This window comes from Portunus trituberculatus, chromosome 21, assembly GCF_017591435.1.
Source record: "Portunus trituberculatus isolate SZX2019 chromosome 21, ASM1759143v1, whole genome shotgun sequence".
In the NCBI taxonomy this organism is placed as follows: domain Eukaryota; kingdom Metazoa; phylum Arthropoda; class Malacostraca; order Decapoda; family Portunidae; genus Portunus; species Portunus trituberculatus.
Genome location: NC_059275.1, coordinates 12981224 through 12994533, shown reverse-complemented (window position 1 = coordinate 12994533; position 13310 = coordinate 12981224). Strand labels below are relative to the sequence as shown.

The window sequence follows — 13310 nt, the reverse complement described above, 5'->3', positions numbered from 1 at the left end:
GAGAAAGAGACTGAAGACAGTTAGTGAAGACAGTTAGTCAGAGGAGGGAGTTGATGAGACGAAGAGCTGATTCCACCCTATCAAGCAAAGCTGTGTGACTGGAACCCCCAAACATGCGAAGAGTACTCCATACAGGGACGGATAAGGCCCTTATACAGAGTAAGCAGTTGGAGGGCGAGAAAACTGTCGGAGACGCCTCAGAACACCTAACTTCATAGAAGCTGTTTTAGCAAGAGATGAGATGTGAAGTTTCCAGTTAAGATTATGAGCAAAGGACAGACCGAGGATATTCATTGTGGAAGAGGGAGACAGTTGAGTGTCATTGAAGAAGAGGGGATAGTTGTCTGGAAGGTTGTGTCGAGTTGATAGATGGAGGAATTGAGTTTTGAGGCATTGAAAACTACTAGATTTTCTCTGCCCCAATCGGAAATCTTAGAAAGATCGGAAGTCAGGCGTTCCGTGGCGTCCCGCGTGATCTGTTGATTTCCTGAAGGGTTGGACGTCTCTGAAAGAACGTGGAAAGATGTAGGGTGGTATCATCAGCGTAGGAGTGGATAGGGCAAGAAGTTTGGTTAAGAAGGTCATTAATGAATAATAGAAAGAGAGTGGGTGACAGGACAGAACCCTGAGGAACACCACTATTAATAGGTTTAGGAGAAGAACAGTAGCCGTCTACCACAGCAGCAATAGAGCGGTCGGAAAGGAAACTTGAGATAAAGTTGCAGAGAGAAGGATAGAAGCCGTAGGAGGGCAGTTTTGAAATCAAAGCTTTATGCCAGACTCTATCAAAAGCTTTTGATATGTCTAACGCAACAGCAAAAGTTTCACCGAAATCTCTAAAAGAGGATGACCAAGACTCAGTAAGGAAAGCCAGAAGATCACCAGTAGAGCGACCTTGACGGAAGCCATACTGGCGATCAGACAGAAGATTGTGAAGTGACAGATGTTTGAGAATCTTCCTATTCAGGATAGATTCAAAAACTTTAGACAAGCAAGAGATTAAAGCTATAGGACGGTAGTTTGAGGGGTTAGAACGGTCACCCTTTTAGGAACAGGCTGAATGTAGGCGAACTTCCAGCAGGAAGGAAAGGTAGAAGTCGATAGACAAAGTTGGAAGAGTTTGGCCAGGCAAGGTGCAAGCACAGAAGCACAGTTTTTGAGAACAATAGGAGGGACCCCATCAGGTCCATAAGCCTTCCGAGGGTTTAGGCCAGCAAGGGCATGGAAAACATCATTACGAAGAATTTTGATTGTAGACATGAAATAGTCAGAGGGAGGAGGAGAGGAGGACAAGCCCAGAATCGTCCAAGGTGGAGTTGTGAGCAAAGGTTTGAGAAAAGAGTTCAGCTTTAGAGACAGAAGAGATGGCAGTGGTGCCATCAGGATGAAATAAAGGAGGAAAGATGAAGAAGTGAAGTTATTTGAGATGTTTTTGGCTAGATGCCAGAAGTCACGAGGAGAGTTTGAGTTTGAAAGATTTTGACATTTCCTATTTATGAAAGAGTGTTTGGCAAGTTGAAGAACAGACTTGGCATGATTCCGGGCAGAGATATAAAGTGCATGAGATTCAGGAGATGGAAGGCTCAAGTACCTTTTGTGGGCAACCTCTATCATGTATAGCACGAGAACAGGCTGAGTTAAACCAAGGTTTAGAAGGTTTAGGTTGAGAAAAGAATGAGGAATGTACGCCTCCATGCCAGATACTAACACCTCTGTTATGCGTTCAGCACAAAGAGATGGGTCTCTGACACGGAAGCAATAATCATTCCAGGAAAATCAGCATAATACCTCCTCAGGTCCCCCCAACTGGCAGAGGCAAAACGCCAGAGGCACCTTCGCTTTGGGGATCCTGCGGAGGGATTGGAAAAATAGGACAAGATACAGAAATGAGATTGTGATCGGAGGAGCCCAACGGAGATGAAAGGGTGACAGCATAAGCAGAAGGGTTAGAGGTGAGGAAGAGATCAAGAATGTTGGGCGTGTCTCCAAGACGGTCAGGAATACGAGTAGGGTGTTGCACCAGTTGCTCTAGGTCATGGAGGATAGCAAAGTTGAAGGCTAGTTCACCAGGGTGGTCAGTGAAGGGAGAGGAAAGCCAAAGCTGGTGGTGAACATTGAAATCTCCAAGAATGGAAATCTCAGCGAAAGGGTAGAGGGACAGAATGTGCTCCACTTTAGAAGTTAAGTAGTCGAAGAAATTACTATAGTCAGAAGAGTTAGGGAGAGATAAACAGCACAGATGAATTTAGTTTGAGAGTGACTGTTAAGTCGTAGCCAGATGGTGGAAAATTCGGAAGACTCAAGAGCGTGGGCACGAGAGCAAGTTAAGTCGTTGCGTACATAGACGCAACATCCAGCTTTGGAATGAAAATGAGAATAGAGAAAGTAGGAGGGAACAGAGAAGGGCTACTGTCAGTTGCCTCAGATAGCTGTGTTTCGGTGAGGAAAAGAAGATGAGGTTTAGTAGAGGAGAGGTGGTGTTCCACAGATTGAAAATTAGATCTAAGACCGCGAATGTTGCAGAAGTTAATGTAGAAAAGTTGAGGGAGGTGTCAAGGCATTTGTGGTCTTCAACAGGAGAGGTGTCCGACCTGGGGACATTTTTGGTCCCTTCCCCAGAGGGGGACTCCGAGGCGTTGTTTATTTTGGGTCCCATTTTTCTTTTAAATTTTGATTTGGAGTGAAGGGTGTATGTGTGGTAAGTGCATGTAGTTTTGTGTGAAGAAGGAGAGCTGTCTTTAGAAGGTAGGCTGTGACTACTCCCTTGAGTTGTAAGACACAAAGGGAAACATTCAACGAGATCACAACTAGCTTTAATGGAAGGTTCACAGCACCTCCTGAACTAGTGCTATTAGATCTCACTGGGAGTAAGATTAGTTATATGGGCCCGGGATACAGATGTTCTAGTTTTGCTCCTTAGGCACTTTTCAAACATGAATTGTCCATCTGTGTGGATGAAAGCAGGAACATCGAAGAAGCAAAGGTTCATTCCAATTCATACAATTTATGAACGCCTGACAAAACCAATAGTCGATGTACTGATTCCTTTTCACGCTTTAACGGGGTCAGATACAACTTCATTCTTCGCAGGTCATAGCAAAAAAACGAAATGGAAAGTTTTGGAACAACATTGCAAATTACTGAGTGAACTAGGTCTGGGATCATTAACCAATGAGATGGAAGATGCAGCTGAAAGTTTCGTTTGCAAAATATATGGCCTGTTTGACGTGATGAAGACTGACAGCGCAGTTTCTTTCAGAAAGGTGTTTCTGCTGAAGCGTTACCCCCAACAAGCAATGTGCTGCACTATCATATACTGAGGTCACATTACCAAGCGAAGTTGTGGAGACAAGCAAATGTTTTAAAACCATGCCTGCCTGATCCTATTGGCCATGGATGGAAGCTACAGGATGAAGTCTTGCTGCCAGAGCTCATGTCACTCTCTCCAATTCCCAATGCTTGTTTGGAAGTAATATTCTGAGCTTGCAAAATGGGTTGTCGGTCTCTCAGATGCAAATGCAGGAAAGCAAAGTTGCCTTGTACAGGAGCATGTTGCTGCAATACTCCAGATGTGGAATGTTTGAATAAGCCTGACAATTAATAAATTAATCTAAGATACATCATTTTTATGTTTAGTGTTATTCCATAGTTCAAACTTTGCTTGAAACATGGTATGAGTGATTTTGCATTATGTAAGTGCGCTATTGTCCATTGATGACTACACCATCAATATTTTGCTTACATCAAGAATATGGAAGTCTACATCAAGAATATGGAACTACTTGCCAGCTATAATGTATGCACAAATGAGTGTTACGTATTACTAATCGTATAAACATGTTATTTAGTGAAGATTTTATGGCAAACTATCAAAATAAACTTTCCCGTGTTTTTTGTTTATTGAGTTTTCACATATTTGTACACCCTATTTTTATCTTGAATTTTGAAACACTTACCCTCAAAATTGAGCCTGGTAACCTAGATTTTCAGAATCAGCATACATGAATTAGGTTTATGGGATATGTTACCAACTTTTACTCAAAAATGCCTTTAAAACAATTTTAAAGGGTCTTTCTGGAATTTTCGCCTAATCTATATGTTGTCTCAGTTTTATTAATAAAGTGATTGAAAATTATTTGCGCGAGACACACTCCTCTTTCCTTCTAATTCTTGAAAAAAAAAAAACTGAAATTATTCCGGGATGAGTTATATATATTTTCTGACACGAAATGTTACTCTACTTTAAGGAAACATTCAATATTGAAATTTTATACAAATTAAGTTCGAGCATATGCATGGTGCGAAGCATCGCCACTCCCCATCTGAAGGCTCTGAGTGTGTGTGTGTGTGTGTGTGTGTAGATTTACCACCTCTAGAAGGAGGAGTGGAGTGGGCCCTTTTACGCCTTTGGATAGCGGCCTACATAATAAATGGAATGCCAACAACATCCAGTGTTCCCAGGTGGTCACCCATCCAGGGAACACCGGATGTTGTTGATTTTTTTTTTTTTTGTATGACCCTGCCGTTCTTTTATATATAGCCAGTATGCATTGGCAACTTCATTAAACGTCATGCATTATTGGCCAATCAAATGCTGACAATACTCATACGCATTGCAAACGTCACCGTACGTCATGCACCACTGGCCAATCAACTGCCGAAAATACCCCGTACACATTCATTGGTGGCGTTGTCATATGTCATAGACTATTTGGCCAATCATATGGCGACAATTCTTATTTAACTTAAGATGCATTTTTTCTTTTAATTTCTCTCCCTACTAGAAATGTTTTGTTTATTTGTTCAAAGTTATATACATTCTCGTCAGTTTCGTCAAAATAAAAGTGATATCGTCACCTCAAGACTCAAGCAGTATACACTTTTACACACTGCTGTGACTGGAGTCGTTAAGACGCGGAGTCGACTCCGGTGTTGGAGTCGACTCCCAGGCCCTCGGGCTTGGAGTCGGCGGAGTCATTAAGCGCCCACCCCTAGTTAAGGCGGCTTGTGTTTGAGCCTCCAGTCTAGGCGGCCCGAGTTCAAATCCTTGCCAAACCTAGTTGCCCAGTGGGAGATGAAGTGTTCTCCCATTACCCTAGCAGTGCCACATGACTTAAGCTGTTGTGGCACCTAATGGAATAATTTCAATTTTTTTTTATTTATTATTATTATTATTATTTTTTTTTTTTTTCACACACACACACACACACACACACACACACACACACACACACACACACACATTATATGATAGTGGAGAAGCCTGATATAGTGTGTTTGACTGAGACAAAATTGCATGAAAAAACAAAGATAAATTTGGATAATAAATATAATATATGGAGAAAGGATAGGGAGAGTAAAGGTGGAGGAGGAGTTATGATTATGACGAAGAAAGAAAGAAATTTGGATAAGGTTTGGTATGGGAAGAACAACGCAGAAGTGATAAGCATAAGGATAAAAAGTGATGGAAAAGAATTAATAATCATGGTGACCTATGTACCTCCTAAAACAAATTCTTGGACATTAAGGGAATACGACAATATGATCAAGGATACTTTACAGAGTTTGGAAAGTGTATTATCTGGAAAAGAAAGGTGATACTAGTAGGAGATTTTAATTGTAAGGAGGTGGATTGGGAAAATCTAGTAAGTGGTGTTGGAGAGGAAGCATGGGGAGAGAGATTTCTTAATCTAATGATGGAAAATATGATGGAACAGAGGGTGAAGGAAAATACTAGATATAGAGGAGATGATGAACCGGCTAGACTGGATTTGGTGTTAACAAGAGAAGTGTACCTATGTGGAGATATACAATAAAAAGTGTCCTTTGGGAAAGAGTGATCATGTCGTTATGGAAATGCAGATAGCAACAACACAGCGAAGGAAGGACGAGACATACAGGAGTGGTAGATTGAATTATAGAAAGATGGACACAGAAAGTTTGAAAAATTATTTCAGAAAATTAGATTGGGAGGAGATGTTACAAATCAGAGAAGTGCAAAAGAAATATGAAATTTTTATGAAATATTATAAAGAAGGAGTTATGAAATTTGTACCAAAGTATAAACCGAGAGAGGAAGGAAGAAAGGATTGGTTTAATGCAACTTGTGTTAAGGCTAAGGAAAAGAGAGATGTGGCTTGGAAAAGATGGAAAAGAGCAGGAATATACTAAATAAGGAGAATTATAGAGTGGCGAGAAATGAGTATGTGAGGGTAAGGAGGAGGAAGAAAGAAAATTTGAAAAGATATTGTAGACAAGAGTAAGGAACATCCAAAATTGTTTTACAGGTTCATAAATGGTAAACTTAAAAGAGAGAGTCCATTGAAAGATTAAAAGGAGAGCAAGGGATAGTAGATGACCCTAAGAATATAGCGGAATTGCTAAATAATAGGTTTCAGCAAGTATTTACTGAAGAAACAATGTTTGTAAAGCCTCAGAATGTACAAGGAAATGTGCACATGGATGACATTAAGATACCTAAAAGGAGTTATATAAAATGTTGGAGGAACTTAAAGATGATAAAGCGATGGGACCAGATGAAGTTTCAGGAAAATTATTGAAGGAGTGTAGAGAAGAATTGATTGATCCATTATATGATATTATAAGGTGTTCATTAGAAACAGGGAAGTACCAGTAGAGTGGAAGAGAGCTGAAGTGGTGCCCATTTATAAGGGAGGCAGTAAGGAAGAGCCTCTTAACTATAGACCTGTGTCTCTAACAAGTGTGGTCGGTAAGATTTGTGAGAGGGTGATAAAGAAATATTGGATACGGTTCCTGGAGGATCATAAGTTATTATCGGATCATCAATTTGGCTTCAGGAAAGGGAGGTCATGTGTAACAAATCTACTGAGCTTTTATTCAAGAGTGGTTGACAAAATACAAGAGAGAGAGGATGGATGGACTGTGTATATTTGGATTTAAAGAAAGCTTTTGACAAGGTACCTCACATGAGACTGTTATGGAAATTAGAGATTTATGGAGGACTGAAAGGAAAAGTGTTAAAGTGGATGGAAAACTACTTGAGATGGAGGGAGATGAGAACGGTAATAAGGGATGCAAAGTCGGACTGGTTGGTGGTGGAGAGTGGAGTCCCACAAGGCTCAGTGCTGGCACCAATACTTTTCCTTGTATATATTAATGACATGCCAGAGGGAGTAAACAGTTATATTAATTTGTTTGCGGATGATGCGAAGTTGTGTAGGTGTGTGAAGAGTGAAGAAGATTGTGAAATTTTACAGGCAGATCTGGATAAGATTTGGGAGTGGAGCAAGAGGTGGCAAATGGAATTTAATCTGAGCAAAAGTCATGTGATGGAGATGGGAAGAGTGGAAGACAGCCAAGAGGGTCATATAAGATGGGTGAAGAAGTAGTGTTGAAAAAGGTGGAAAAGGAAAAGGATTTGGGAGTGATAATACAAGACCATGGGCAGTTTGAGGCTCATATTGATAAGATGTTTGGAGAAACGTATAATTTGATAAAAATATTGGATTAGCCTTCCATTATATGGATAAAGATATGATGAAGAAATTAATTAGTACAGTAATTAGACCAAGATTGGAATATGCTGGAGTGGTTTGGTCCCCTTATAAAAAAAGCATATAAGGAAGTTGGAGAGATTGCAGAGAATGGCAACAAAAATGGTTCCGGAATTGGCAGAAATGACCTATGAGGAGAGATTAAAAGAAATGAATTTGCTTACCTTGGAACAAAGAAGAGAAAGAGGAGATTTAATACAGGTTTATAAACTGTTGAACGGACTGGATGAAGTGGATAATGAGCAAATGATGTTGAGAGAGGAAAACTTAAATAGAACTACAAGATCGCATAGTAAAAAGATAGCCAAGGGAATATGCTTGAAGGATGTGAAGAAATATAGTTTCCCACAAAGATGTGTGGAGGTGTGGAATGGTTTGAGTGAGGAGGTGGTGTCAGCGAGGAGTGTGCATAGTTTTAAAGGAAAGTTGGATGTGTGTAGATATGGAGACGGGGCCACACGAGTATGATACCCAGGCCCTGTAAAATTACAACTAGGTGAATACTAGGTGAATACACACACACACACAGATCAAGTCATTCTAAAGCAGATGCATTCTGTGGTGAAATCTTTTACTGCCATGGTTTACAAGTCGGGCAACACAATTAATTTATGAACCAACTAATGATTGATGATGGTGGGAGGGAGGAGAGACAGCATTAATAGTGACCCAGATGACGCTGGCATCACTAAGATGCTACTGCTATGTATGCAATCATGTAAAAACAACAGCTACAACAACAGTGACAACGGCGAACTATCAATACTCAACACATACAAAAAGTAATGAAGTAAATCAGTAGCACAGACAATATCATCTATCATCATTCATGTTTTGCAATTATTTGAATGAAGTCTATTATGCTCACCTCTGATTTCAGATACTGCATGTCCTTCATAAGTGAAAAAAAAAGCCACACGAAATGAAAAGTGGTATTTGTAAAACTGCAATGGACTCAGCAGACGCTTACTTGCTGCACAAGTGGATGTCACTCAAAACAGTTCCTCCTTTGATAAATTATCTCATTGCCATTGCTCAGCATATCCATTTCTAAGACACAAAGATCACGAATCAGATTATGGGTATTTTTCCACTTTGATGCAATTTTTCTTAATACTGAAATTTAAATTATGAATGAAACCACTGAAAGTTCTACCAAAGTGGATCAAAAAGCTGTTGAGATTATGACAAAATGTTTGACAACACAGTGGTTAGTTTAACCAATATTTCACATCAAAATAATTTCTCCCTCCCTCACCATAATGACTTAACCTTTTTATGCCATGGAAGGAAAATACATTTGGGTAAATGATGTAAGCCTTTGTATTTTGAAATGCTATCCTGTTTTCTTTTATAAAACTTTTCTCTTTCATTTAAAGACCTCAGACTCAAGACTTTTATGGGTGTTTTACTCATTAGCAAACACCTCAAAATTAACCCCAATAATATCATCTGCAGTAGTTGAGACAAGACATTGAAGTGTTTGAAAACAGTTGCTTAATCAATCATGAAACTGAGAATATCATGGTTATCCAGATTTATTTACTTATTTATTTTCATACAAAAGATATAGCAAGAAAGACTGATGGGTGTGTTTAGTCTTCTGTGTCATGCCTTTGAAGTATCATGAAAACAAACAAATCTTAACTGAAAGCAATATATGTACATATATTGTTATGAGTGATAATTTTTGGCCAATAAGTCCAGTGTAATGATACTTTAGATAAACACATGTTTTGCATTAAAGTTATCTTAAATTGTTAAACTGAGCACCACCAATCACAGAATCCCAGTCACTCTGCCAGCTAGCAGTGGCTCAGCACAAGAGAAAAATATTATCTACAGTATGCACAATACTGGTGTTTAATTCATTATGGCATTTTATTGTACTAGCAAGTGAAGAAATGTTCTTTGGTATACTATAATATGTATCTGGGGAATTTATGATGAAGATGAATAATGATAATATAGATAAGTTTCCTAGGCAAACTTATCTATATTATTATAATCTTATCTATATTATTATCATGGAAGGACTTTAATGAAAGCTGATGCACTTGGTCAGAAACTTAATTGTAAGACTATTCTGTAATTGAATAGGTGCAATACACATGAAACCATGAATATCTGAATCTTAAGTGAATAGGTTTTAGATATGGCACACAACCAAAACTTCTCTGTATTGCTTATTCCTAAGTTATACTGTAAAGATTAGGAAGCTTAAGTTCAGTTTTAATGAACTACCTGAGTTACATCCCAAGTCAAGGGACAGCCAAATGAATTAACTCATCTTCATGTCATGATTGATGAATTGTAAAACTAACAGTATGTACTATTACATACACTTCATAAACAATAATTTTTTTCTTTGGTATCACCAGCAGCTAACCTCTTCAGGAAGACTGCCATGGCTGATGATGGCTTATTTGGCAGGGTGACAGCACCTGGATCTCCCCACCCCTAAGTGGAGCCTCCTCAGTGGCACAGAAATTCACTCCTGACACTCCAAGACCCAGATGACGACCTCGTCTCCTGCACCAAGACCAGAATATCAAGTATAATAATGTCAGATAATAAAATATACTTTATATGATTAAAATCTAGGGAAGATTAAGAGAAATCAAATAGTGAGGATGATAACAAAAACTCATTACTAGTCAGAAGGGGAACACAAACAAAATAGCAGGTGATTAACTATGGATGATTTTTGTTTCAGAAATTGACAACATCATCCTAAACGTATTAAAGACCTCTTTGACTAACCAGAATTAAATTGAAATGATGCTGTGGGAGTGGAAGAAGCATGAAGAGTTTGTATTTGATTTTGTATGTTCAGGGATACAGATTTCAAGCAATTTGTGATTCTGTGGTAGTGGGAGGTGATGGTTTCAGTTCTTCTTTATCTATTTGCCAAGTTAGTCCCGTAATGTGATGCTCTACTCTGATATTTATCAACTAGTTACACAATCTCCTGTTTTAAGATCACTCTTCTCATACACCATTATATTCATGCAGAAACTGTGGAAAAATAGAAGCAGACCCTAACCTCTGGATGAACTGCTCAATGTTCAGCAGTGTGATCTTGGTGAGGACAGGTCCAGAGTGACAGGGGTAGTGAGGGGAGCAGGTCCAAGAGAGATGAGCAGCCTGTGCTGTGCCCAAGTCCCTGGAGTGCTGCAGTAGGAAGGTGCGGGGTTGCCTAGGTTGAAACTGACTTGAAGACCTGATAGAAGAAAGAAACTCACTACACATAACATCAAACTCTTCTCATACAGGTACTGTACATTTAAATGAATGCCATAAGTAATTACGGTATTCATCTGTTTCATATAAAGACAGGTATGTACGTGTATACATATACACATATTTCTTCATGGAGGAGATGCATACAAGTATACATGTGTATGTGTATAAGCATAATTAGAAGAATATTATTTTGGTGGTGCAGAATTAGCATTATAGACAATTATGGATGACTTAAGACAGACAGGATACCAAAAATACTTAATATACAGAATACTGTACAAGAGTTATAAAAGAAAATTACAGACAATATTCCAGAATAGGAAAGGTTTAAAAAATTAATGTAATATAAGATTTTTATCTGAAAAACCAGAAAAATGTGAAAATGTGTGGTTAGTATTTATAAATTTAGAAATATTAAATTACATTCAAGAAGTACGCATCTTGATATGAAGACATAAATGCTACTATTAGCTGATGACAAGTGATCTACATGATTATCATTCAGTTTCCTGCAGTTCGGTGTATGGAAATCTAAATGCCCTGTTCAGCATGCTATTAGGCCTATTTAGCATCTATCTTGATTTAAAGAGCTAAAAGAGTTTCAAAGGAATGCCAATGGAGTTGTAAAATTTCGTGAAAAACATCTGCAGGTAGACAGGTAAGAACATTAATTAAGAAAGGCCTCTTGTAAAACAATGCTGAGTCAATATCTTTTGCCACACATATGTGTCCTCTTCCATCCCCATGAAAATACCAAAAAACTGATCTGAAGAAAGAAAATAGATGTAAACCTGAAACAACACATTGCACAAGTGCCAATAGTGATCACCAAAGTGGATATCATTCAGGTGTTCCCAAACCTTTTAGCTCGTTGACCCCCGAATGAAGTCCCAAATTTCTATTGTCCCCTATCTTTTAATTCAAGGAAAATAATTTTAGTATAATGACAAAATCCATATGCAGTAGTAGTAGTAGTAGTAGTAGTAGTAGTAGTAGTAGTAGTAGTAGTAGTAGTAGTAGTAGTAGTAGTAGTAGTAGTAGTAGTAGTAGTAGTAGTTTTTTACATCAATGATGGCTGCCAAAGAAAAAAATACATAATAAAAACAGCCATTTACCACTCCATAGAGAAAAACAACTTGGTTTATCATAATCAAATCATAATCTAGATTATAAAATCTACAGATGGAAGCTTCAATGGTCCCTTCAACCCCAGCAGTAATTAATATTCACTGTCCTTCCTGGTTACTTTATTCATTGACCTTCTTTTGACCCCCTGGATATTCATCAATGCCCTTTTGACCCTTTGGATATTCACTGATCCCCGGGGGGATCAATATTGACCATTTTGAGAATTAGTGATTTAAGCTAAAATGTAAATAAGTATCCTTGTACAGAGACAGGGAAATACATATTGAAATAAAAACCTTAATGTTTAATTTCTTATTTGTGGCATTAACCAATGATGTGCAAAGGAAGAGGCCTTTGTACACACTTCAATTTGTTTCATGTATTTGCTTGCACTACTGTATTATAACTGAAAACATGCACGTGATCTCAATGAGTAAAAGATTGAAAAGTTTTTATTTGTTTTACCATCATCCTTCTATTTTCATACTACACATATGAATATGTCACCAGCTTTGTGTAGTCTATGTATTTGTTACCATAGCTGGGCATGGTAGCAGAAAAAGAATATCACGATAACTAAAAAAAATTGATAACGATAACCTTATCGATGATAACTAAAAACTGGCGATAAATTTGCCGCCCGTTAACTGATATATTGACAAATCCAAATTTCTAGTAGTCATTAACGATATGGATATTTCAAATATAAAATTGATACGTTCAAATCGCATCTCCTCCCAAAATTATTAATTTCAATTCTGTTTGTTTTCCTGGGAAGAAATACTTTAAATGCAAATAATTATGGCTGAGAAATCAAATTATGTGTGATAAAGAAAAAATGTCAAGAAAAAATATGAAGAGAGGATAAGAATTCTGAAAAATTTCCCAAAAATTTACAATGCTTGAAAGGAAAATATGTAACCAGAATTGTTTTGTTATCTTAGAGAATCAATTATTAAAAAGAACCCAAAAAAACCTTACAGTGAAAAACTTGAAAATTTAACTACATATAGTTTTTCTTATCTCAAGATTATCTACATATTCAAATTTTATTTCCTCCTACAGTTAATAACCAATTATAATAATGTTTGTCTTCCTGAAAAGAAAAAAAATGATAATGCTGAGAAGTTCAGTTATGAAATATTATTACATATATATGATAAAAGATAATGTCTAGGTAAGAAAGCATAAAAATTATAAAGGCTACTTGTTGAAAATAGTGGCTAAAGATTTATAATGCCTGAAGAGAAAATTAATATATGACCACAGAGTTGTTTAGTATATGTCAGAGGATCAAATGAATAAGGAGGAAAAAAAAAAATGTAATGAAAAGCATAAAAATCTAGTTCCAGTTCTCAAAATTATCTACATATTCAAACTCCATCGCCTCAAAGGGTAATT

At 37.6% G+C, this 13310-nt stretch overlaps 1 protein-coding gene and 1 long non-coding RNA gene across 6 annotated transcripts in view; one reads left to right on the top strand and one right to left on the bottom strand.

The window, feature by feature from the left end:
• LOC123507059 overlaps positions 1-12360 on the top strand; it is a 25589-nt gene extending 13229 nt beyond the window's left edge. For 2 of the 4 annotated variants that reach the window (XR_006675566.1, XR_006675567.1), the window contains exon 2: positions 9917-12360. This is a non-coding gene — a long non-coding RNA (uncharacterized LOC123507059). The remainder of the gene's footprint in view (positions 1-9916) is intronic. The other 2 variants (XR_006675569.1, XR_006675568.1) reach the window with 1 other exon arrangement.
• The window catches only part of LOC123507056 (pancreatic triacylglycerol lipase-like), a 72331-nt gene continuing 68078 nt past the window's right edge, over positions 9058-13310 (bottom strand). For both annotated transcript variants that reach the window (XM_045259593.1, XM_045259592.1), the window contains exons 10-11: positions 10582-10758; positions 9058-10067 (exon numbers count right to left, since the gene is read on the bottom strand). In XM_045259593.1, coding sequence (XP_045115528.1) covers positions 9929-10067; positions 10582-10758 — 316 coding nt within the window. In that variant the 3' untranslated portion in view covers positions 9058-9928. The remainder of the gene's footprint in view (positions 10068-10581; positions 10759-13310) is intronic.